Source organism: Eubalaena glacialis, chromosome 11 (assembly GCF_028564815.1).
Source record: "Eubalaena glacialis isolate mEubGla1 chromosome 11, mEubGla1.1.hap2.+ XY, whole genome shotgun sequence".
Classification (NCBI taxonomy): domain Eukaryota; kingdom Metazoa; phylum Chordata; class Mammalia; order Artiodactyla; family Balaenidae; genus Eubalaena; species Eubalaena glacialis.
Genome location: NC_083726.1, coordinates 18,600,096 through 18,627,931, shown reverse-complemented (window position 1 = coordinate 18,627,931; position 27,836 = coordinate 18,600,096). Strand labels below are relative to the sequence as shown.

The 27,836-nt window shown below is 43.1% G+C and overlaps 1 protein-coding gene across 3 annotated transcripts in view; it reads right to left on the bottom strand.

The window, feature by feature from the left end:
• The window catches only part of NT5DC3 (5'-nucleotidase domain containing 3), a 68,224-nt gene that overhangs the window by 28,200 nt on the left and 12,188 nt on the right, over nucleotides 1-27,836 (bottom strand). For 2 of the 3 annotated variants that reach the window (XR_009702660.1, XM_061206575.1), the window contains exons 2-4: nucleotides 17,210-17,394; nucleotides 11,101-11,175; nucleotides 2,893-2,948 (exon numbers count right to left, since the gene is read on the bottom strand). Coding sequence is in view for 2 of the 3 variants with exons in the window: in XM_061206575.1 (XP_061062558.1) it covers nucleotides 2,893-2,948; nucleotides 11,101-11,175; nucleotides 17,210-17,394 (316 nt within the window). In the remaining variant the exon portion in view is untranslated. The remainder of the gene's footprint in view (nucleotides 1-2,892; nucleotides 2,949-11,100; nucleotides 11,176-17,209; nucleotides 17,395-27,836) is intronic. The other variant, XM_061206576.1, reaches the window with a different exon arrangement.

The following is a 27,836-nucleotide window of genomic DNA, read 5'->3' as shown; positions in this document are numbered from 1 at the left end:
ATGCTCTAGTCCAAATGACCGGCCGCCCTGGAGGTGGGTGCCGGAATCATGCCCATTTTACAGAGGAGTAAACACCAAGGCTTTGAGCAGGTCGATAACTGGCTCGAGGCCGCACACACATGAGCAGTGGGGCTGGCGTTCACACTCAGGAAGTGGGACTCCAGAGCCACACACGCACCACTGCTGCTTTGGCTACCACACCCCCTCTCAGCGCCGAGGCCCCAGCGACCTTCCCAGGACCTCAACCTGAGCACTCCTTCCCCTTTAAATGCCTCAGCGGCTCCTCCTGCCTGGCCCTGTCCGCACCCCTAATACGATGGATGATTTATCTACAAAAGAAGGAACAAGATAATCAGGAGCCACAGGATGGGATGGACCACAGGAGAGGAAGACCCTGTCAGGCTGAGAGGGTGAGGAGAGGCCTCAACACCAGTCAGCCTTGCAGAAGGATGGGTGAGATTTCAAGAAGCAGAGGAGAAGGAAAACCACATCCTGGGAGAACGCCAGCCTGAACAGATGCTGAGCAGTGAGAAAGGAGAACTCGGAGGAAAGGAATATTTGTGTTGTTGCACCTGCCTGGCATCCGCTCCCTGAGACTGGCTGAAACTGCTGGGAAGAGAAACTCCCCTTCTCCCCTTGACCTGGAGCTGGGGGTGGAAGCCTGGTACTGCCAGGGGTCACCACGCGGAGGGGCCTGCTGTGAGCTAAGCCAGAGAGGAGGAACGCCAAGAGACGGAAAGAGTACTGACAGCAACTACCTGGCCCCCTGGAGCCAGCTACACCTGCAACAAGCTCTGTCCCTAGACTACACAACTAGTGAGCCCAAACTGGGGTTTTTTAAAAGCCAGTTTGAGTTGGGTCTCAGTCACTTGCAATCAAGAGTCTTAACCAATCCAGGAAGTAAAGGAGGTGTGTATGGCAGAAGAGGAAGCTAAGGGTTTAGAGACGGTTGATGGAAAATTTAAGAGATCTGGGCTCTATTCTTCAGACGGTGGAGAGCCATCCAGGATTTCAGAAGAGAGAGGGGTTGTTGAAGGCAATGCTTTAGGTAGATCAGTCTAGCAACTACGTCCAGGATGGACTGCGCTGCAGAAAACCACAAGAGCCCAGGAGAGATGGGATAAGCGTCTGAGTCCAGGAGCAGAGGGCAGAAACATAACTGGAGGGACAGATTTGAAAGATCTGCTGAGGACTTCCAGTTAACCCTCATACATTCCGAAATGCCTGCTGCACACAGGCCAAGAGCACAGACTCTGGAGCCAGACTGTCTGGGTCTGAATTCTACTTCTGTGTGGCCTTGGGCAAGTTACTTATTAACATCTCTGGGACCAATAATAGTACCTACCTTATAAGATTATTTTGAAGATCACATGAGTTAACTCAAAACCTTTATGGCAGTATCTGTCTCACTGCAAAACTTATTTGTTAGTTGCTATTTATTATTACTAATATTATTATTATTCTCGTCACCACCACCACCTCTTCTCCCTCTTGAAACACCATTAAAATGACAGTAAAAGAATAAACTGCTCAAAATCAAAGGAAATGAGTGCAAAGATATCAGCAGATAAGACATTTCAACATGTTTTTGGAAAACAAACAGTTGGTGAGAAGGAGGCACCTGACTGAGCAACATTGAGAACGGGGCCTGCAAGGGGACACCAACAAGAGGAACTGATGAACGACCACAGATCCCCAGAATCAGCCGTATCCGGCGCCAAGAAGCTACTGGAGGATGTGCTCCAGCAAAATGAGGGAGTAAAGCCAGAAAGAGGAAGAGATGGGAACCAGGAAACAGGGAAAGTAGCAAATGGAAGTCCCAGAATGAACAAATGAACAATCAAGAGTAGATCAGAGCAGGAGGAGGTAGTCAAAAAAAACAGTAACTGAGAGATTATGTAACACATTTGAATTGTGGGGAAATAAATATATGCTTGATATCTGTGATGGAACATTAAGGAAAAAACTAGAGATACCTAACTAGAAAACTAAGCAAATAAAAAATGAGGTTATTATTAAACCTAAAAACCAAGCACTGTACAAGAAAACGATCTCAGTGCACTACTTGGCTTAAGAATGAACAAGACCTACAGAGTCATAATGCAAACGGTGAAACAATGAGAGAGAGATCTCAACAGGGTTAGGAGAATGAGGCTGGAGAAGGGGGTGCGTGTGCAGGAGAGCCAAATCCTCAGCCCTCACAGCAGGGACAATGTCCAGAATTAATAAACTAGGAAACAGAAGTGTAAGCACATTATTTAGAAATAGAAAGAAAAATACCAAATATATATGTAAATACAAACGACACTCCTAAATCCCACCCACAAATTTAAGAATTAGAAAAGGCAAAACCCTCCATTTCAAAGTTACAAAGATTTCTCACTGAGCTCAGTACTTCTACTAATTCTATCAATAATAAACAGGAGGAAAAGAGTCTTAATATCCAAACTACTCAACTACCATGGCGGGAACAACCACCTGCCCCCACCATCCCTCCCCATCCAAACCTCCTCTGCAGGACCCTCACTCAGGTGGCCACCATCGCCTTTGGAGAGCCCATCCTCCCTAGAGTCCTCCAAAGTGCTCCCTAACGGCTGAGCACACGTCCATCATCACCTGGGTCACTGTGGACTGCACTCATTGGTCTACTTGTGTGGCTTCCAACCTACATCCCAAGCTCCATGAAGACATCCTCACAAGCCAAACCGTTAGCATCTAACATGGTAGTGGCCTGATCAATGTTCCTGAATGAGGGAGGGAGTGGGGGAATGAGCGAATGATTCACAGATACACACACTGCAGCCCTCCCATCACTAAACAGTCAGGGGGTCTTGAAACCCAAAGCCACTTGGTTACTTTGGGTAAATTAAATTTACCTCCTCTCACTCTTACCTGTAGACAGTTCCCAGCTGGATGTAATGAAAAGCATCGATCTTCATCAAGACTGCCTTCAAAAACACAAGCACACACACAGGTGAATAATGCACAACAATTTGCATATTTAATGAAAATGCCAGGTGTCATTATAAATCCTATCGGGGGGGAGGGGCAAGATGGCGGAAGAGTAAGACGCGGAGATCACCTTCCTCCCCACAGATACATGAGAAATACATCTACACGTGGAACTGCTCCTACAGAACACCCACTGAACGCTGGCAGAAGACGTCAGACCTCCCAAAAGGCAAGAAAATCCCCACGTACTTGGGTAGGGCAAAAGAAAAAAGAAATAACAGAGACAAAAGAATAGGGACGGGACCTGCACCAGTGGGAGGGAGCTGTGAAGGAGGAAAGGTCTCCACACACTAGGAAGCTCCTTCGTGGGCAGAGACTGCGGGTAGCAGAGGGGGGAAGCTTCAGAGCCACGGAGGAGAGCGCAGCCACAGTGGTGCGGAGGGCAAAGCGGAAAGATTCCCGCACAGAGGAGCGGTGCCGACCAGCACTCACCAGCCCGAGAGGCTTGTCTGCTCAGCCGCCGGGCGGGCGGGGCCTGGGAGCTGGGGCTCGGGCTTCGGTGCTGGCCGGGAGGGAGTCCGGGAAAAAGACTGCAGCTGCCAAAGAGGCAAGAGACTTTTTCTTGCCTCTTTGTTTCGCGGCGCGCAAGGAGAGGGGATTCAGAGCGCCGCCTAAACGAGCTCCAGAGACGGGCGCGAGCCGCGGCTATCAGCGCGGATCCCACAGCAACAGGGACGCAGAGGGAAAAACGGAGAGATTCCCGCACAGAGGCTCGGCGCCGAGCAGCACTCACCAGCCCGAGAGGCTTGTCTGCTCACCCGCCGGGGCGGGCGGGGGCTGGGAGCTGAGGCGCGGGCTTCGGTCGGATCCCAGGGAGAGGACTGGGGTTGGCTGCGTGAACACAGCCTGAAGGGTCTAGCGCACCACAACTAGCCGGGAGGGTGCACGAGAAAAAGTCTGCAGCTGCCAAAGAGGCAGGAGACTTTTTCTTGCCTCTTTGTTTCGCGGCGTGCAAGGAGAGGGGATTCAGAGCGCCACTTAAACGAACTCCAGAGACGGGTGCGAGCCGCGGCTATCAGCGCGGACCCCAGAGACGGGCATGAGACGCTAAGGCTGCTGCTGCCGCCACCAAACAGCCTGTGGGCAAGCACAGGTCATTCTCCACACCGCCCCTCCCGGGAGCCTGTGCAGCCTGCCACGGCCAGGCTCCCGTAATCCGGGGACAACTTCCCCGGGAGAGCGCACGGCGCGCCTCAGGCTGCTGCAACGTCACGCCGGCTTCTGCCGCCGCAGGCTCGCCCCGCCTCCTCCGTACCGCTCCCTCCCCCCGGCCTGACTGAGCCAGAGCCCCCGAATCAGCTGCTCCTTTAACCCCGTTCTGTCTGGGCGGGAACAGACGCCCTCAGGCGACCTACATGCAGAGGCGGGTCCAAATCCAAAGCTGAACCCCGGGAGCTGTACGAACAAAGAAGAGAAAGGGAAATCTCTCCCAGCAGCCTCAGAAGCAGCGGATTAAAGCTCCACAAACAACTTGATGTACCTGCATCTGTTGAATACCTGAATAGACAACGAATCATCCCAAATTTAGGAGATGGACTTTGGGAGCAGGATATATTAACTTTTCCCATTTTCCTTTTTTTTGTGAGTGTAGATGTGTATGCTTCTGGGTGAGATTTTGTCTGTATAGCTTTGCTCTCACCGTTAGTCCTAGGGTTAGGTCCGTCCGTTTTTTTTTTTTTTTTTTTTTTTTTGGCTTAAAAATTTTTTTTTCCCTAATAAATGTTTTCTTAATAATTTTTTCCTTATTTTCTATTTTTAAAAAAATTTTTAATAAGTTTTTTCATATTTTTTATTTTAAAAAATTAAAAAATTTTTTTTCTTAATAAATTGTTTCTAAATAATTTTTTTCTTATTTTTAGTATAAAAAATTAATAAATCTATTTTTAAAAATTAAAAAAATTTTTTTTTCTTAATAAATTTACTCTTAATAATTTTTTTTCTTATTTTTTATTATAATTGCTTTATTTTATTTTATTTTATCCTCTTTTTTTCTTTCTTTCCATTTTTTTCTCCCTTTTATTCTGAGCCGTGTGGATGAAAGGCTCTTGGTGCTCCAGCCAGGCATCAGGGCTGTGCCTCTGAGGTGGGAGAGCCAACTTCAGGACACTGGTCCACAAGAGACCTCCCAGCTCCACGTAATACCAAACGGCGAAAATCTCTCACAGATCTCCATCTCAACATCAAGACCCAGCTTCACTCAACGACCAGCAAGCTGCAGTGCTGGACACCCTATGCCAAACAACTAGCAAGAGAGGAACACAGCCCCATCCATTAACAGAGAGGCTGCCTAAAATCATAATAAGGCCACAGACACCCCAAAACACACCACCAGACGTGGACGAACCCACCAGAAAGACAACATCCAGCCTCATCCACCAGAACACAGGCACTAGTTCCCTCCACCAGGAAACCTACACAACCCACTGAACCAACCTTAGCCACTGGGGACAGATACCAAAAACAACGGGAACTACGAACCTGCAGCCTGTGAAAAGGAGACCCCAAACACAGTAAGATAAGCAAAATGAGAAGACAGAAAAACACACAGCAGATGAAAGAGCAGGGTCAAAACACACCAGACCTAACAAATGAAGAGGAAATAGGTAGTCTACCTGAAAAAGAATTCAGAATAATGATAGTAAGGATGATCCAAAGTCTTGGAAATAGAATAGACAAAATGCAAGAAACATTTAACAAGGACGTAGAAGAACTAAAGAGGAACCAAGAAACGATGACAAGCACAATAAATGAAATTAAAAATACTCTAGACGGGATCAATAGCAGAATAACTGAGGCAGAAGAACGGATAAGTGACCTGGAAGATAAAATGGTGGAAATAACTACTGCAGACCAGAATAAAGAAAAAAGAATGAAAAGAACTGAGGACAGTCTCAGAGACCTCTGGGACAACATTAAACGCACCAACATTCGAATTATAGGGGTCCCAGAAGAAGAAGAGAAAAAGAAAGGGACTGAGAAAATATTTGAAGAGATTATAGTTGAAAACTTCCCTAATATGGGAAAGGAAATAGTTAATCAAGTCCTGGAAGCACAGAGAGTCCCATACAGGATAAATCCAAGGAGAAACACACCAAGACACATATTAATCAAACTATCAAAAATTAAATATAAAGAAAACATATTAAAAGCAGCAAGGGAAAAACAACAGATAACACACAAGGGCATCCCCATAAGGTTAACAGCTGATCTTTCAGCAGAAACGCTGCAAGCCAGAAGGGAGTGGCAGGATATACTTAAAGTGATGAAGGAGAAAAACCTACAACCAAGATTACTCTACCCAGCAAGGATCTCATTCAGATTTGATGGAGAAATTAAAACCTTTACAGACAAGCAAAAGCTGAGAGAGTTCAGCACCACCAAACCAGCTTTACAACAAATGCTAAAGGAACTTCTCTAGGCAAGAAACACAAGAGAAGGAAAACACCTACAATAACAAACCCAAAACATTTAAGAAAATGGGAATAGGAACATACATATCGATAATTACCTTAAATGTAAATGGATTAAATGCTCCCACCAAAAGACACAGACTGGCTGAATGGATACAAAAACAAGACCCATATATATGCTGTCTACAAGAGACCCACTTCAGACCTAGAGACACATACAGACTGAAAGTGAGGGGATGGAAAAAGATATTCCATGCAAATGGAAATCAAAAGAAAGCTGGAGTAGCAATTCTCATATCAGACAAAATAGACTTTAAAATAAAGACAATTACAAGAGACAAAGACGGACACTATATAATGATCAAGGGATCGATCCAAGAGGAAGGTATAACAATTGTAAATATTTATGCACCCAACATAGGAGCACCTCAATACATAAGGCAAATACTAACAGCCATAAAAGGGGAAATCGACAGTAACACAATCATAGTAGGGGACTTTAACACCCCACTTTCACCAATGGACAGATCATCCAAAATGAAAATAAATAAGGAAACACAAGCTTTAAATGATACATTAAACAAGATGGACTTAATTGATATTTATAGGACATTCCACCCAAAAACAACAGAATACACATTTTTCTCAAGTGCTCATGGAACATTCTCCAGGATAGATCATACCTTGGGTCACAAATCAAGCCTTGGTAAATTTAAAAAAATTGAAATCGTATCAAGTATCTTTTCCGACCACAACGCTATGAGACTAGATATCAATTACAGGAAAAGATCTGTAAAAAATACAAACACATGGAGGCTACACAATACACTACTTAATAACGAAGTGATCACTGAAGACATCAAAGGGGAAATCAAAAAATACCTAGAAACAAATGACAATGGAGACACGACGATCCAAAACCTATGGGATGCAGCAAAAGCAGTTCTAAGAGGGAAGTTTATAGCAATACAAGCCTACATCAAGAAACAGGAAACATCTCGAATAAACAACCTAACCTTGCACCTAAAGCAATTAGAGAAAGAAGAACAAAAAAACCCCAAAGCTAGCAGAAGGAAAGAAATCATAAAGATCAGATCAGAAATAAATGAAAAAGAAATGAAGGAAACAATAGCAAAAATCAATGAAACTAAAAGCTGGTTCTTTGAGAAGATAAACAAAATTGATAAACCATTAGCCAGACTCATCAAGAGAAAAAAGGAGAAGACTCAAATTAATAGAATTAGAAATGAAAAAGGAGAAGTAACCACTGACACTGCAGAAATACAAACGATCATAAGAGATTACTACAAGCAACTCTATGCTAATAAAATGGACAACCTGGAAGAAATGGACAGATTCTTAGAAATGCACAACCTGCCGAGACTGAACCAGGAAGAAATAGAAAATATGAACAGACCAATCACAAGCACTGAAATTGAAACTGGGATTAAAAATCTTCCAACACACAAAAGCCCAGGACCAGATGGCTTCACAGGCGAATTCTATCAAACATTTAGAGAAGAGCTAACACCTATCCTTCTCAAACTCTTCCAAAATATTGCAGAGGGAGGAACACTCCCCAACTCATTCTACGAGGCCACCATCACCCTGATACCAAAACCAGGCAAAGATGTCACAAAGAAAGAAAACTACAGGCCAATATCACTGATGAACATAGATGCAAAAATCCTCAACAAAATACTAGCAAACAGAATCCAACAGCACATTAAAAGGATTATACACCATGATCAAGTGGGGTTTATTCCAGGAATGCAAGGATTCTTCAATATACGCAAATCAATCAACGTGATACATCATATTAACAAATTGAAGGAGAAAAACCATATGATCATCTCAATAGATGCAGAGAAAGCTTTCGACAAAATTCAACACCCATTTATGATAAAAGTCCTGCAGAAAGTAGGCATAGAGGGAACTTTCCTCAACATAATAAAGGCCGTATATGACAAACCCACAGCCAACATTGTCCTCAATGGTGAAAAACTGAAACCATTTCCACTAAGATCAGGAACAAGACAAGGTTGCCCACTCTCACCACTATTATTCAACATAGTTTTGGAAGTGTTAGCCACAGCAATCAGAGCCGAAAAAGAAATAAAAGGAATCCAAATCGGAAAAGAAGAAGTAAAGCTGTCACTGTTTGCAGATGACATGATACTATACATAGAGAATCCAAAAGATGCTACCAGAAAACTACTAGAGCTAATCAATGAATTTGGTAAAGTAGCAGGATACAAAATTAATGCACAGAAATCTCTTGCATTCCTGTATACTAATGATGAAAAATCTGAAAGTGAAATTAAGAAAACACTCCCGTTTACCATTGCAACAAAAAGAATAAAATACCTAGGAATAAACCTACCTAAGGAGACAAAAGACCTGTATGCAGAAAATTATAGGACACTGATGAAAGAAATTAAAGATGATACAAATAGATGGAGAGATATACCATGTTCTTGGATTGGAAGAATAAACATTGTGAAAATGACTCTGCTACCCAAAGCAATCTACAGATTCAATGCAATCCCTATCAAACTACCACTGGCATTTTTCACAGAACTAGAACAAAAAATTTCACAATTTGTATGGAAACACAAAAGACCCCGAATAGCCAAAGCAATCTTGAGAACGAAAAATGGAGCTGGAGGAATCAGGCTCCCTGACTTCAGACTATATTACAAAGCTACAGTAATCAAGACAGTTTGGTACTGGCACAAAAACAGAAATATAGATCAATGGAACAGGATAGAAAGCCCAGAGATAAGCCCACGCACATATGGTCACCTTATCTTTGATAAAGGAGGCAAGCATATACAGTGGAGAAAAGACAGCCTCTTCAATAAGTGGTGCTGGGAAAATTGGACAGGTACATGTAAAAGTATGAAATTAGAACACTCCCTAACACCATACACAAAAATAAACTCAATATGGATTAAAGACCTAAGTGTAAGGCCAGACACTATCAAACTCTTAGAGGAAAACATAGGCAGAACACTGTATGACATAAGTCACAGCAAGATCCTTTTTGACCCAGGTCCTAGAGAAATGGAAATAAAAACACAAATAAACAAATGGGACCTAATGAAACTTAAAAGCTTTTGCACAGCAAAGGAAACCATAAACAAGACCAAAAGACAACCCTCAGAATGGGAGAAAATATTTGCAAATGAAGCAACGGACAAAGGATTAATCTCCAAGATTTACAAGCAGCTCATGCAGCTCAATAACAAAAAAACAAACAACCCAATCCAAAAATGGGCAGAAGACCTAAATAGACATTTCTCCAAAGAAGAGATACAGATTGCCAACAGACACATGAAAGAATGCTCAACATCATTAATCATTAGAGAAATGCAAATCAAAACTACAATGAGGTATCATCTCACACCGGTCAGAATGGCCATCATCAAAAAATCTAGAAACAATAAATGCTGGAGAGGGTGTGGAGAAAAGGGAACACTCTTGCACTGTTGGTGGGAATGTAAATTGATACAGCCACTATGGAGAACAGTATGGAGGTTCCTTAAAAAACTAAAAATAGAACTACCATATGACCCAGCAATCCCACTACTGGGCATATACCCTGAGAAAACCATAATTCAGAAAGAGTCATGTACCAAAATATTCATTGCAGCTCTGTTTACAATAGCCAGGACATGGAAGCAACCTAGGTGTCCATCATCGGATGAATGGATAAAGAAGATGTGGCACATATATACAATGGAATATTACTCAGCCATAAAAAGAAATGAAATGGAGGTGTTTGTAATGAGGTGGATGGAGTTAGAGTCTGTCATACAGAGTGAAGTAAGTCAGAAAGAGAAAAACAAATACAGTATGCTAACACATATATATGGAATCTAAGGGAAAAAAAAAAAAAAGAGGTCATGAAGAACCTAGTGGCAAGATGGGAATAAAGACACAGACCTACTAGAGAATGGACTTGAGGATATGGGGAGGGGGAGGGGTGAGATGTGACAGGGTGAGAGAGTGTCATGGACATATATACACTACCAAATGTAAAATAGATAACTAGTGGGAAGCAGCCGCATAGCACAGGGAGATCAGCTCGGTGCTTTGTGACCAGCTAGAGGGGTGGGATAGGGAGGGTGGGAGGGAGGGAGATGCAAGAGGGAAGAGATATGGCAACATATGTATATGTGTAACTGATTCACTTTGTTGTAAAGCAGAAGCTAGCACACCATTGTAAAGCAATTATACTTCAATAAAGATGTTTAAAAAAAAAAAAAAAATAAATAAATAAATAAATAAATAAATAAATAAATCCTATCAACATCAAGTTGTCGTAAACAAAGAAGCATCCTGTATGTTTCTGAAAGGTTTGCTTGCTGAGTTCCTCATTAAGGAAACGGCCTGTCTGCAAAAAAAGATATTACAATCACCTTGTCCTCATAATGTTGAAAATGACTGACTATTGGAAATAAGCAAGTATCTCCCAGTGGCTAAATGCATTCATGCTCTTCCAATACAGTCTCTTGAAAAAGACTTCATCCAAAGATGTTTTGGATAGTTTAGTTCTTCAGCCCCAAAGAACATAATTTAAAATCAATTTACACGTTCAGCAAAGAAAAGCATCAAGAGTACATTTTACCCCCGAACATGTTTAACTGTAAAAAAGGATGAGAATTCAACCTACCCGCTGCACGTCATAATGCAGTCCACGGATTGCAAAGTTTGGGTCATACTCATACTTCCTGATTTCCGCGGGATACTAAGAAGGAAGAAAGGAACCGGTTTCAGTTGGCGACATACGAAGTTCAAGACAGCATCCACACTTGGCCCCTGTGCGAAGGCTGAGGTGGCTCGTGCACTTGGGTGGGAAGCTGGGGTCAGAAGGGACAGGCCACAGCTTGCCCTCCGCTTCCAGACCAAGCGCTTCCAGGCCACAGAGCACCCCTTCTGCCCTACTCTGTGTTTATCTGCCCACACACAGGTGAGGCCTCAGCCCCCCAGCTTCTTCAGCCCCCCGGCTTCTCTGGCCTTAACTCTCCCCTGTCCTCAGCTGCAGGGACCCCTCAGCCGTCGGTACAGCCTTCCTCCCACTCGGGCCAGAGACACCCTCTCTCAGCGCCCGGCTCCCGGGTACAGCTCCAACCCCGGTTCAGAACACACGGCCTGGCTCCCCTGCTATTTCCTAATCATTAACCTGTCCCTCCTACTACACAAATATCCCAGTCCCCTCCTTATCCACTGCACCTGGCATCCAAGTCCTTCCCTCTCTCCCGAGATCTCAGAATTGGAACACCAGTTACCTCGCTGGTAGCACCGACGTACCGAGCACACTGTCTGCTGCTCTGCACAGCTGGCCCCACCATGCCCATTTGACAGATGGGACCTCAGAGGCTCCGGATGAAACAACCTGGCCTGGGCCACACAGCACGGGGCGTGGTGAGGCGGGGGGTCAGGCTCTCCCCACTGCCCCTGCCCTCAGAGCGTGCACCTGCGGGCCAGAATATCGACTTCTGAGTCTAGGGAGGCTGTGTCCCCAGGATCTCCCAATCATGATGTGAACTGCTTACGTAAAAAACCTCCACAACTGTCAACGGGCACAGGAAACCCCTCTACATGGCTGCACAGCTACCTCCCAGTGCACGGCCAGGGTCACGCGTGTGCAAGAACATCTCCTGGAACCACCAGGCTGACCCGCATGCGGCAAGTTCTCCAGCCAAGCTGCACAAAGCGCTGAGTCAAATGTCACATTCGGGCTCATTTATCTAACACCTGCCATGAAATCCCTCAATGCTATTTCCCTCCTGGGCAGAAGGGTATAGAAACAAAGTTCTCCAAAATCCACACAAAACATGAAGCCAAGGCAAAATGACCTGCATCAGGCGATTCTACACCAAGCACTATACTCTCACTTAACGGTGGAATCCAATGAACACGTCAAGTATTTACTGAGCGAGTACTTTGTGCCAGGGCCTGGGAATTTGGCAGTGAACAAAACTGACACTGTCAGGACTTCCCTGGCGGACCAGTGGTTAAGACTCCACGTTTCCACTGCAGGGGGCCCGGGTTCGATCCCTGGTCGGGGAACTAAGATCCCGCATGCCACATGGCGCAGCTAAAATAAACAAAAACAAAAGCAACTGACACCGTCTCTGCCCCTAAGAAGTTTCCATTCTATGGTGGGCAGGCGAACCATAAACAAATCAACACATGGTACAGTGCCTCGTAGTGATAAGTACTACAGAAAGAACGCAGTACAAGGGTTCAGAGATCTAGGGGAAAAAAAGCAATGAGGAGCAAGGCTTCGGGTTGCCTGGAGCCAGGCAGGAGGTTCCACCAGAGGGGCTGGCAGGTGCAAAGGCCCGAAGGTAGGAGCGTGTCTGGCGGTTCAAGGAGCGGCGAGGCAGCTGGAGCACAGCGAGGGCAGGTGGGAGGAGAGGAGGCTGGTGAGGAAGCCTGAGGCCCAGAGCACTAGAGGCCTCTGCTGTCACTCCAAGTGTGATGGGAAGGCTCGAGGGGGTCTTGAGTCCAGGACTGAGATGACTAACGTTTAAAGGTTCACTCTTGCTGCCAAATGGAGAACAGACTAAGGGGCAAGAATAGAAGCCAGGGGACCAGTCAGGGGGCTACCGCACCATCGGGCGGGAGGTGATGGTGGCTTGGACCAGGGTGCAGGCAGTGGGGGAGGTGAGAAGTGGATAGAGGCAGGCAGGACATATTCTGAATGAGTGAAAAGAGAGCTCACGGTTGCAGAGACTGACTTCCTCCCAAACGGTACAGCATGGGAAGGGAGATAAGAGTAATTTTATAGTGGAGAGACCTGGTAAACACTACCTCAGCCAGATGGTCAAGGCCAGCATCGTCAGTGGTAAGTCATGTTGACAGGATGTGATGAGAATGGAACTCTACCTCCATGGTCTTCCTCCCCAAATCCACAAGCCCAGTCTAACCAGGAGAAAACAGGAGACAGAGCCCAAGAGAAGGGCATGCTAAAATGTACTGACCAGGACTCTTCACAACCATCAAAGTCATCAACGGGTCATCAAAAATAAGGAACCTGTAAGAAACTGTCAGAGCCAAGAGAAACCTAAGGAGACGTGACACCTAAATGCAATGCGGTGTCCTGGATGGGATCCTGGACCAGGAAAAGGACATGAGGTAAAAACTAAGGAAACCTGAAGCAAGTACAGACTTTCATCAATAACAATTAATTAATATCAGTTCCTCAGTTGTGATAAATGCACCGCAGTAATGTAAAATGTTAACATTAGGGGAAACCAGCCATGGGGTGTACTCTCTGTATTACCTTTGCAACTTTTCTGTAACCCTAATACTCTTCTAAAAGGAAGTTTATTATAAAAAAGAGACAGCATGTGTTGAGAGATCAGAGGCGGAACAGAGGTGAACTGAGGAGTCGAGGCTGGTGTTAGGCTTTGGATCTGAAAAACCGGGTGAATGTCGGTAACCATTAATAATCAGGAACACTGACTGATGAGGGTGCAAATCTGGGAGGTGAAATTAAGAACTCTTCTAACACTGTCTTTCCATCCCTTGGGGCGGACGTACCGAATGAAAATATAGATACAGTTATTATCCAATATTTATTTCAATTTTTGTAAAAACTTATTCTCGTGAAAAAAAAAGAGAAAGGGTAATTACGAAAGGGCTGGAACATTTACATTTGCTTTTGGGGAAGATGCTTAATTGCAAACTTACTGCTCTATTACTATGCATCTCAAAAGCAGATGTCTTTCATCTCTACAAGTACTTTTAGTCTTTGGCAGGAAAAAATGGCACCAAACTCAATGCTTCCAACAGCATCTTGGAAGAATTATTTTCAAATCCAAAACAAGAGAAAAATCTGCATTAGCATAACTGCCTCTATTAATATGCTTGATATAATTAATGTTAGGACATATCTCTTTTATCAAAGCAACAAACAGACATAATGAGAATGAAATAAGTATCTTAAATCTAGAAGCTTTTCTAATCATAATGATTGCACCTTTTTCCCATCTATTTCATCTCTCTTTTCTCTCCAAATTTCATAAATTTTTCATCGTCATGAATATTTTATTTTCATACGAACAACAAACCCATAGGGTAGAAAGAAAAGGTGTTATTAATCCCACAAAAGGCAACGTGAACAAAGAAGAGAGCATCTCTGCCTTGGAAACAGGCAAATCTAAGTTTAAATTCTGGTTCTGCCTCCTACTGGTCTTGTGGCCTTGAACTACTAGCTGAACTCCGTAAGCCTCAGTCTGCCCAACCGTAAAACAGAGTGAATATCCATTTGCAGGGCTGTCATGCAGATCAGAAATAACAGTAGTAATAGCTAACCTTTACTGAGTGTATTCTATGTGCCAGGCATTTTACAGAAATTAACTCCTTTAATTATCACGATAACATGTGAGAAAAGTACTGTTAACTGTGCCCATTTCACAGAGGAGGAAACTGAGGCTCAGAGACATTAGGTCAGTTACTCCAGATTACCTAAGAAATAAGTGGTAAAAGCCAGGATTCAAACTCCAGCAGTCAGGCTCCAGAACCTGTGCTTTCGGCACTGAGCAGACAGCCAACAGTTGGTGCTGTTAGTATAATGACCTTCGTTTTGTAAGTGATATCAGTCACAGCAAACGTTGCAGACGACCTGGGATTAGAATGCCAGCACCAGTGCAAGACCCCTTCAGCTCGCTCTCCAGTGGGGTGGTGGGGAGATGGGATAAGCCGACATATAGGAGAGCAAGAGCAGGACCACCTCGCTCTTATCCTGCTTCCATCCTCAAAGTAAAGGGAAAGGACCGTGGGTTAGACCGAAGAGAAGAGAGTCTCTTGAACAAATGGAGAAATGCAGCTGGATGGCAAGTGGCTAGATGGGTTTACGTCTGATCAAGTGGCCATAACTAAAGAAAGCTTGGTGGCTGAAGGGAATGTTATTTTTGGCAAGTGCCATTTCTGCATTTTGAATAAGGACAAACGAGTTTCTTATTAAATCCACTGATAACCAAAAGCTGAGGGGATCAGGAAATATACTGCACCAAATGGTGAGGATCCAAAACTTTAACAGCATTAATAAAGGTAAGATACCCAGAACCAGGAAGGTGATGGGCTCCCTCTATTCCACACTAGTCAGACCCCACCTGCAGTAACATCTTCAGTTCAGAGCCTCACATTTGAGAGGGATAAACCAGAGCACACACAAAGAAGGGTGACCAAGACGATGAAAAGATGAGAAAAGACGCCAAGTGAGAATGGTTGGAAAAACTAAGAATGATCCAACAGGTAAAAGAAGTCTTAGAGGGCATAATGGTCCACATAACACCCAGCCCATTACTCAAATAGTCAAGTATAAAATATCAGTCTTCATGATTTAGGTTTCTAGGTTACTCACACCCACCCTCCCCCACCCCCAGCCCACCTCTGTGGATAAACTCCTTCCAGATTCCACTGAAATATCACCTCCTTCGTTGTTCCCCAACTCCCTCGGGCAGAGAAAGTTGTTCCAACCATCCTCTGCACACGCCTAGCTCTCTGTTCAGATGTCTGTAGGGCTCCACCAGGCAGAGGCTTCATAATTTACCTGCCTACAGGATGGACTCCCCCACTAGACTGTTGGTTCTCCAAGGACAGCACCTGTATCCTACTCACCTTCATCCTCCCTGCTTCTATGACAGAGCTTAGCACAGAAGAGGACTGAGTAAAGGGAGAATGAACGTGTGAAGGGATGAATGACGAGAAGAGATCAGTGGTAAAAGCTGCATGAAGGCAGAATTTTTCAACCCGTGGAAGAATCTCCCCAAATTCAGAACACCTCCAGGAGCGATGCACTCCAGTCACACTTCTCAGGATGCTGTCAGGGGTTCTCAAAGGGGACTGGTCCAGATGACCTCTGAGGATGCTTCACATCCTGGTTCCTGAAACATGTACTCAAACTAGACTAGAGAAAAAAACCACGTTTGGTTTTGAGTGTTTTTCTTCCTTCCCTATTATAAGCTCTCAACAACACTACACATCAAAAGACATTCAAATATTCTTTATCTAAGAACGCGATTCCGTTCAGTGATGAGAGTAAAACATTGCCCATGATTTCAAGAATTCCTTCCAACCAGAACTTGACAGTCTGCCAGTGCATCAGGCTTTGGGAGAACCTATGTCACTGCTCCATGAGAAAGGAGAGGGCAAACGTCCGCGGCCGAATCTCCACTCATGAGTAACTTGGGACCGTCTTTTTGTCAGAGACAGCTAAAGATTCTTTATTAAACAAACAACTATCTTCCAGGTACAAAGTTTCAGTTAGGCAAGATAAATGAGTTCTGGAGATCTATTATATAGCATAGTACCTATAGCTAACAATATTGTATTGTATACTCAAAATTTGCCAAGTGGGTAGATCTTATGTTAAGCGTTCTTACCACACACACACACACACACACACACACACACACACACAAATAACAATAATGATAAATAAAGGGGGCAGGAGGAAACTTTGGGAGGCGATGGATAGTTTATGACCTTGATGATGGTTTCACACACTTCTCCTGAACCTCAGTGAGTTATATACATTAAATACATATAGCCTTTCACGTGTCAATCATACCTCGATAAAGTGGTTTTTTAAAAAAACTATCTTCCAGATGGAGTCATTTGGAACGGAACCAAATCTACTCATTCATTCAGCAACAATTTACTAAGGGATGTCTACTGTGCCATGCATGAGGCCAGGTCAGCTCACGGCTAGTCTTCAAACGCCAGCGGGGAAGGGGAAGAGGACTGTGAGGTCCCCACGCTCTTACCCTGTGTTCGTTGATGAGAAGGTCCCGAGCTGCATTAAATATCAGTGTGTGCAGGTGCTTGGAATAAAACACCAGGGTATAATCATAATCAAAGCCGTAGATTTCAATGTCCGACAAGCTCATCTCATTGTTTGAGAAGATGGCATCTGGATTCAACAAGTTGCTCATAATTGAAGGAACCAATTCTAGAAGTAAAGGGAAAAAATACATTATACCCTATGATAAATAAAGGTTAGTATGATTTCGAAACAAAATGAGTAAACTGAAGTGCAAGAGTGATTCGCCTTCCCTTGAAAACATTATGCTAAGTGAAAGAAGCCAGTCAGAAAGGAACACATATTGTATGATTCAATTTATATGATATGTCTAGACTAGGCAAATCCACTGAGTCAGAAAGTATCAATAGACTGGTGGTTGCCTAGAACTGGCGGATGGGGAGAAATGGAATGACTGCTAATGGGCATAGAATTTCTTTTGGGGGTGGTGAAAATGTTCTAAAATTGATTGTGGTGACGGCTGAACAGCTGTTTTGATTACACTAAAACCCACTGAATGGGAAACTTTAAGTGGGTGAATTGTATGGTATGTACATAACATCCTAATAAGACTGTTATAAAAAAAATATTTGCTTCGACATCACGAAAAGATTTGTTTCTGTTTAAAAAAGAATACATGCCAGTTAGAGATTTTAGAAGATAAACACGTAGATAATTAAATATCACCCACTGTAACATCACCCAGAAAAAAACTACTAACATTTCCTGTATTTGCCGCCCATATTGTTCTATGTATGTAGTCTACATAGCTGACCCCACACGATATACACAGCTTTGTGTTCCACTCTAAACTTAATATCCTATCATAATGTGTTCTATCATTACAGACTTTCTAAGAATATAAATTTAAATCATTATATAGGGCTTCCCTGGTGGCACAGTGGTTAAGAGTCCGCCTGCCAATGCACGGGACACGGGTTCGAGCCCTGGTCCGGGAAGATCCCACACACTGCGGAGCAACTAAGCCCGTGCGCCACAAGGACTGAGCCCGCACTCTAGAGCACGCGAGCCACAACTACTGAAGCCCACGTGCCTAGAGCCTGTGCTCTGCAACAAGAGAAGCCACCGCAATGAGAAGCCCGCGCACCGCAGTGCAGAGTAGCCCCCCCTCGCTGCCAACTAGAGAAAGCCCGCGCGCAGCAACAAAGACCCGACACCGCCAAAAATAAATAAATAAACTAATTAATTTTTTTAAAAAACCCATTATGTAAGATTCTGGTATATTGTGCCACATCAACCTTTTACTCTCTGTTACACACTTAGGGTTTTTTCCTGTTTAAAAAAAAAAACAAACAGCATTAAGTACCTTCAGATGTTCATCTTTGCCTTTCAGATGATTTCCTTCAGATGGTTTGTTAGAAATGTGATTATCCCCAGGATACCATCAGGGTCCCCTGGATCCTATGTTAGTTTTGAGCTTCTTTTTTGAGCAGTTCTGACTATTTGTGAGGATTGCTATTTTCATGACTTTTATTCTTCCTTGGAGGTTTTCCAAAAACTCATCCTACCTTACAACTTCCATGAGCCCACTGGATCCTTTTAAAAATCTAAGATGCAATATGGGAGGTTAGTGATCTTAGTTTCCAACATCTTGAAACATTTTCCTATTTTATCATTGCAGGCATTATTTCATCATTACCTAGCAATTATTCCCACCTATGATTTAAAAAAAAGACTAAATAAAGAAAGCAGGATATGACAGGAGATTGCCCAAGATGTTGCAATAGTGAAACAAATCATCGCTACCACGTCATCCTTCAGCTTCCTCATTGCCCTGCCCGAAGTATCACATCATTTTCAGGAAGGTATATCAAAGAGGTCTGAAGATACCATCTCTGCAGTCATTTTTTTAGCTTTCATGGAACACAGTTGAGAATTCATAATTCTCTATTTTCCAGCATAAAACTGACAGAAGAAGACATTTCACAATTATTAGATGAGTCAGAAGATGAATGCAAAGAGATAGAAAGCAGCTCTCTAGAGTCAGGTAATGACAGAGATTGCACAATATATTTCTAAAGACAAAGAGGAAGTACAATATTCTCATCCAGTCACTTCACACGTAGTCATTTAACACAAAGAATCTCATCATGCAGCACTTTGCAACAAGAACACAGACCGTCCCATTTTGCTAAGAGGATATGTAACAGCATTCTCTCACCTTCTATGATGTTTGTGCACGAAAATTTACCCGAAGCAACTCATCAGTAAACAAATGCTGAAGGCAGGTGACTTCCTGGAGATAGGTACAAAACCACCAACACATGCAACACGAAAAGTGAACTGTCCACATCTTACTACTAAAATTGAACTATCTGTATTTTACTACTCTTCACATTACTAAGGGCCACCTCCTGGCTCTGTCGTAAGAGCTAATATTTATTTAGCACTTACCACGTACTATATGCTCAGAAGCACTTTCTACCACCTCATTTAATCCTTACGACAACCTCATGAGGCGAAGGCTCTACTATCCCCATTTGATGTATGAGGACACTAGAAGCACACAGAAATTATACAATTTGCTGAAGGACACACAACCACTACACAGCAGAGCTGGGATTTGAACCTGGTAAGTCGGGCTTCAGAATCTGCACTCTTAATGCTCTTCTCCAGGATTATGGGAATCAACAAGCATTTGAGAAGGGTGCATTTATTTTCTCAATAAAACGGAGTCAATCCTTCCTCATTTCAAGGCTTACCATAGAGTCTACAATGCTTCCTCCTTCCCTTCTGCTACCTTCTTTCTCACATTATCCACTTCTCAGGGGCCACCTGACATACCCAAAAAGTACTACTTTCACAGGGTGACAACTCCAATCAGGGCACCGTGCCAGCCACAATGACGTATTCTGAGCCTTTCAGAAGGCTCCTTATAGCTGTGGGGCTTGGATCCCTTTGAGAACCTAACAAAAGCCATAGAATCCGCTCCACACAGAAAAACACAAATAAAATTTCGTGGAAAACTTCAGGAAGGTTGACCCCTGAAGCCTATTCATGGTCACCAGGTAAGATGCCATAAGTTTCTCTCCCAGTAAGATGCCAAGTTTCTCTCCCACTGACAACCTAGATATGACCAAGTCTACTGAAAATCCAAATAGCCAAGATTCACCAACAATTCCATTTCTTCTTAGTTTCCTTTGTCAAAATCAGTGAGATGGTAACCTTGGCCTTTTTTTTTTGCAACTAAGATCCACTGGAGGATAAGAAAGACAGTAACTTGAAGGCAGACAGTTCACGAGAACTAGTCCTCAGGAAGGGAGAAGCCAGCAGTCCTAAGCTCTTCAGCATCCAACACTGAAGACCATCTGGCCTTACAGCATCAACGGGCCACTGCAGAGGATGTCATTTTCCGAATAGGACCACATGGCATCGTCTGTACGAAGTGAAGCGGGATCGCTTACAGAGTGACCAAAAGCTCTTCTTTCACAAATGACCTTTCCAAGGAAGTTCTCACGGCCTGTTGACCTTAGAAGTTTCTATTTAGAAAGGTGCTGACAATGAAGTCCACGTCCCTTTCTGCTACCTGAGAAGAAGTTGTGAAGCCCTCAGGGAACACGACTGTTTTGGAACATGGTGCTGACAGTCAGCACATCTCCAGAAGCTGCCCAGGAATGCACTCCCCACCGGAGGGGAAGCTCAAGGTGCATCAATCACATGAACATCATCACCGGAAAGCTTGCATGCTTAATTTGTCATCACTCGAAATAAACACGAGGGACATCAGCAGCTTAAAAGGATCTCAGCATCCCATGCAATCACTTCAAAAAAGTGCTAAGAATAAACGCAAGTCATTACAAGGCAAAAGAAAAGAATGCCAACCATTCAGAGAAATACGGTCTGTCTAAACTGAATCTAAACTCAGTTGTCTAAACTTTATACTTGTCTAAACTCCAAGTATAAACAGAAGGGCCCTTGACTAGTCAGTTATGTACTTCCCCAAAGCAGACACAAGAGTGGGTACGAATTTAGAGAGCAAATTCCTTTTGCTCCTAATGGATGATGACAGCAAGACTATACAACGGGGACAAAGACATGGAGAGACAGCTCTGCTGCTCTGCCCAAAGCTCCGACCAGAGCTGGGTTCCAAGGCAGCCACCCTGAGCTGGGAGGTGAGCGCCTTTCCTGGGATCAGGCGGCAGACTGGGCGCCCCCTGCACACGCACCAGCTTCCGGTTACTCACCTGCTCATCCCACAGAGCACACGCAGTGGACCACTTACAGGAAACATCTGTAAGCTTCCTGGGGTTCTGTGTTTGCTTATTTTTATTGTGGTAAAATATGCATAACACAAAATTTACCATCTTAACCATTTTAAGTGTACGGTGCAGTGGCATTAAGGTGATTCACATTGCTGTGCGACCATCCCCACCATCCAGCTTCAGAACTCTTTTCATCTTGCAAAAGTGAAACTCCATACCCATTCCATTAAACACCAGCTCCCCATTCCTCCTCCCCCAGGCCCTGGCAACCACCCTTCTATGTTCTGTCTCTAGGAATGTGACTCCTCTAGGTACCTCATATAAGGAGAATCATATAGTATTTGTCTTTTGTGAGTGGCTCATTTTATTTAGCATAGCATCTTCAAGATTCATTCATGTTGGAGCACGTGTCAGAAGTTCACTCCTTCTAAAGGCTAAATAATATTCCACTGTAAGTATATCCACATTTTGTTTATCCATTCATCTGTGATGACACATGGACACTTGGGTTGCTCTCACCTGTTGGCTATCATGAACAAAGCTGCTATGCATGTGGATGGACAAATATCTCTTTGAGCCCCTGCTTTCACTTCTTCAGGGTATATACCCGGAAGTGGACTTGCTAGATCATATAGTAACCTGATTTTTAATTTTCTGAGGGCCCACCATACTGTTTTCCATAGCCACTACACCATTTTCTGTTATTTTGGTTTTTTGGTGAGTTCGTTTTTGTTTTTGTAAGATCACCACAGAAGAATTCCTTCCTTGCCTTAACTTTATCTTTACTTCTGAGTATGAATGAAATCAGAACCTAGGTATAGAAGTCAGACATTTTTCCACCTATTCAAGGAAAGATTTTTAAACCGTGTAAAGATCTGAGTTTGGGAAATACAACTTTTGATAAGTACTGTGTTCCCTGTAATGTTCAGAAATGCACAGACTCTCCCTTAATAAAGGCCCCCAGCCTAATGGAGCAGTGTGTGGGACAGTGCCAAGTAGAAATCCATGGCCTGAGTCATGTCAAGGAATACTCCTGATGTCCTCAGAAAGGCCACATGACTGTCCCTCGGCCCTTGGGGACACCACTGGGAAGCTCTAAAGGGATACATCCCCTACTCTCAGCACCGTCCCAGGAAGAGGTCAGATAAAGTCAGGAGGAGAGGCATAAGGGATGAGTGAGACCAACTGAGGTCCTCGAGGGAGCCTGTGGTAGGCAGTGACTGTGGGTCCTGGGCATGTGTGCTACCCAGCGAGGCTGGGCCACCTCGTGCTGACTCACATTCTCTCCTTCCAGGCACATGGGGAAGATTACAACCCCCCCTTCACCCCTAACCACCCCCAGTCCCACTCTGGCCGGCTCTGGCCAACAGATTGTGGGCAGAAGTGACACGGGTCACTTCCAGAGCAGAGCACACTCCCTCCCCTGCTGTATCAATCATGGACACATGTGCTATGGAGACACCACAAGATGGAGAAGCCTGGAAGGCTAGGCCACCACATTGAGGGCAACTGCCCTGGAGAAGTGCCTGAGGCCCCAGGAGACTGCAGGAGTGAGAAATAAACTGTGGTTACAGCTGCCAATCCTAAACCACTGAGATTTTTGGTGTCACTTGTCACTGCAGCATAACCTAGCCTAACCTGACTGACACACCTTCTGTTTCTCCAGTATGCTCAACTGCTCTGGGAAACCGCCCCTCCCTAACATTCAGACTATGTGGTCCTGGGGAGGTTCTGTTCCTGACTCTGGGAGGAGATCATGTGACCCAAACCTGGCCAAAGAGAACCCCTGAATTCCCTCACCAACACGGATTCATTTGAGGCAGGCACAGAACCACCTCCAGCCAATTATCCTCATATGTCCCCTGTAGCCACAGAGAACCAATGAGTCCAATCAAGGAAATTTCTGGATTTATAAGGGAATTTCAAGAAAGAGACATTCGTTTCTTCCAAACATGGACCTAAGAGTATATAAATCTGGAGATATGAGGGGCCCCCTCTAGGAACCTGAAAAAGAGGCCAGTGGGGAGGAGAGCAAGGTCAAGAGATGGAAAGAAGCCACCCAACAACATCAACTGAACTTGGATCAAGGCAAGCTTGAAGCTGGTACTACCTCTGGATTTTTCAACTGCACAAGCCCATAAAATATCTTTTCAATTTTTTGCTTAAATTACATCAGTTTGACTCAGGCTTTTTTATTTTTATTGCTTGCAGCTGAAGGACTCCTAACTAAAAGTTCATTTCAAGGATATTCAGCCACTCAAAATTCTCACTGCCTACAAATTTCAACTTTTAACATGGCATCAAAGGCAGTCCCCACTTAGACTTCAGTCTGTCTTCCCAATCTTAAATCCTCCTTCATATGCCCTATTTTCAACAAGATGGGCAATCTACTACTCTGTGTTCTCCAGAATATACTGTAATTGAATAGTGATGAATAAAATTCACCTGGAATAGTCTATCTCTCTGTCTAACTAACTAAACACTGTTTAGCTATATGGAAAAGGTGTCAAGTAAGATGTTCCTTCACACTATGCTGCAAAACAAACACCATGTGCATCAGAGTTAAGTTTTTTTTTCTAAATATTAAAAAGGTGGGAAAAATATATAGACTACTCTTTACTTCATCTCAGGATAGAACATAACTTTCCAAATGTAAAAGCAATAGAATAAATCAAAACAGAAAAATATCAACAGATTTACAATATAAAAATTTTAAACATCTGTGTATCAAAAAATATCACAAATTTGGGGGGGAAGGGTTATATTAGACAAAATTAAAAGATAAACAGCAAAAGACTAATATCCTTAATGTAAAAAAAGAAAAAGCCATACAAATCCAATAAACAAAAAGATAAAGACTATATCTCACAAGAAAGGAAATTAAATGGCTAATAAACAAACGTTCAACCATTCCAATTATTTTTTTAAAAAGCAAACTAAAACAATTAGACAGGGACTTCCCTGGTTGCACAGTGGTTAAGAATCTGCCTGCCAATGCAGGGGAAAATGGGTTCTATCCCCGGTCCGGGAAGATCCCACAAGCCATGGAGCAACTAAGCCCGTGCACCACAATTACTGAGCCTGTGCTTTAGAGCCCGCGAGCCACAACTACTGAGCCCGCGTGCCACAACTACTGAAGCCCACACGACTAGACCCCATGCTCCGCAACAAGAGAAGCCACCACAATGAGAAGCCCGTGCACCGCAAGGAAGAGTAGCCCCTGCTCACCACAACTAGAGAAAAGCCCGCGTGCAGCAACAAAGACCCAATGCAGCCAAAAGCAAATAATAAATTTTTTTTTTAAATAAGACAACTAGACAGTTAAGAGTAGCTCTCTCTGAAAGGTGGGATTATCAATGGTTTTACTGTTTTTATTTCAGTTACACTTTTTTCTATTATAAGCATGTGTCACTTGGCTAAGAAAAGTAAGACACCATTTTTCTCCAATGAGACTGCAGTGGTGTCTTCGTTGCTGTTGTTGTTATTTGTATGTGGTTTTCTTTGTGGGGTGGGGTTTCTAGCCTTTTTGTTTTTAATGATAGAACACAGAGTGGGTGCTGGTGCTGGGAATGCGCAGCCTCACTCCTTGCTGTTTAATAAGAGTATAAATCAGTTCGAACTTTCCGGAAAGCAGGGTGGCAATAAGTACCAAGAGATGCAGATAAAGATTTATACCCAAAGATTTCACTGCAGTTATATTAAAAAGCAAAACCTGGGGGAAAACATGCTCCATTTGGAGGCCCAAACATACACATCTCAGATATCTGAACTCAGGAACCAAACATGTTAACAGGAAAATGTTCAAACAGAAAAGCTGAAATGCACTTGAAAATTCTTGAAGTTCAATTTTTTGGTAATGGAAAAACCACAGTCCCAGAGACATTAAAAAAAAAAAGTATATCTATGTGTTAAAGGAAACTATCAAGAAAATGAAAAGACAATCCACAGAATGGGAGAAAATATTTGCAAATCATATATCTGGTAAAGGTTTAGTTTTCAGTATACAGAACTCATATATAGATATATATAAATAAAAACACAACCCAGTTTAAATATGGACAAAGGATTTGCATAGACATTTCTTCAAAGAAGATATACAAATGTCTGATAAGCAAACGAAAGATGTTCAACATCATTACTCTTTAGGGAAATGCAAATTAAACCCACAATAAAATACCACTTCCTGGGACTTCCCTGGTGGCATAGTGGTTAAGACTCCGTGCTCCCAATGCAGGGGGCCTGGGTTCGATCCCTGGTCAGAGAACTAGATCCCATGTGCATGCTGCAACTAAGAGTTCACATGCCACAACTAAGGAGCCTGCCTACCACAACTAAGGAGCCCATGTGCCACAACAAAGGAGCCTGCCTGCCACAACTAAGACCTGGCACAACCAAATAAATAAATATTAAAAAAAAAAAAAAAGATACCACTTCCCAATCTCTAGGATGGCTATATTTAAAAAGACATATTAACAAAGATTGGCAAGGATGTGGAGAAATTGGAAACCTCAAATATTTCTGGTGGGAATGAAAAATGGTACAGCCGCTGAGGAAAACAGTTTCTCAAAAAGTTGACATATAATTACCATATGTCCCAGCAATTGCTAAGTATGCACCCAAGAAAATTGACTTGTATACAAATGTTTATAACAGCACTATTCGTACCAGCCCAATACTGAAACCTAGATGTCCACTGACTGATGAATGGATAAATAAAATGTGATATATCTGTTAAAAAAAAAAAGATGTCATTTTTCTTTAATTAATTAGACTTTTTCATTTTGGAATATGCTATAGACATCAAGCTGTTCTCTTAGAAAAAGAATATAAAGATATGAAGCCCCTGAAGAAGAAAAGAAGAGAAAAATGGGGGGGAAAAAACTTTTTCCCAGAGAATTTTAGAGCTTCAAAAAACAGAAGAAAAGCCTCCTTTTTCCCCCATTTACAGTCAGCCCTCCATGTCCTTGGGTTCCACATTCACGAATTCAACCAACTGCAGAATGAAAATATTCCCCCCAAAAAATTTTTTTCCAGAAAGTTCCAAAAAGTAAAACTTTCCCACATGCCAGCAACTACTTACACAGCCTTTACACTGTATTTACAACTATTCACACAGCATTTACATTTATTAAGTGTTACAAGTAATCTAGAGGTGATTTAATGTATATGGGAGGATATGCTTAGGTTATAAGCAAATACTATGCCATTTTATATAAGGGACTTGAGCACCCGTGTATTTTGGTATCCTCGGGGGTCCTAGATCAAATCCCCTGGGGACCTAGGAATGACTATACTACCACAAAGCTTTCTTTGAATCTTCCCAGTTCTCAATGGACCAACAAGTTATCCTAGTGGCTAATAATTATGTGCATTTGCGATGTGCCAGGCACCATATGAAGCAATGTGAATGGACCCCACTTAACATGAGACACTAGTTATTATCCCCACTTTACAGGAGGAAAATGAAGATGAGACAAGATTACCAGCTCGAGGCCACATTTCTTAGCTCGTGACATATTTCTATGTACCTACATCAACAAAAGTTAGAGCAGATTTCAAATATTTATTTTCCCTAATTTGATCAAATCTTAACTTCTGCTTATATTTCACAATACTCCTATATTTCATGAATATTAATATTCAAAATATTTTATGAATTAGTTCATATTGACTTAACGCAGCTTCAAATTCCCTTTTTAAAGGTCACGTATAGATTGAAAACAAGGTTTCAAAATTTCTTTTAGAAGTATACATATAGGGGCTTCCCTAGTGGTGCAGTGGTTAAGAATCCGCCTGCCAATGCAGGGGACATGGGTTAAAGCCCTGGTCCGGGAAGATCCCACATGCCACAGAGCAACTAAGCCCATGTGCCACAACTACTGAGCCTGTGCTCTAGAGCCCACGAGCCACAACTACTGAGCCCTTGTGCCACACCTACTGAAGCCTGCGTGCCTAGAGCCCGCACTCTGCAACAAGAGAAGCCACCACAATGAGAAGCCCACGCACCTCAACAAAGAGTAGCCCCAGCTCACTGCAACCAGAGAAAGCCCATGCAGCAACGAAGACCCAACGCAGCCAAAAATAAATAAATAAAATAATTTTTTTTTAAAAAGTATACATATAGACTGAAAATACATGAAAAATAAAAGTGCAGGGACTCGTATCTAAGGTGAAGCAGTATTAACATCTCTCCCACTGTTTCCCCAAGTGAACTCAAGATTCCACAGCCAAATTTTAAACCCTTAAACTTCTCATCTATAACTGTCAATTAAAAAATAACAAGAAAAAGACAAACCCCACTATAGGTGATTTCTCTCTTAGCAAACTTCACCACATTACAACTTCCTTCTGCGAAGTAACACTTGGGCA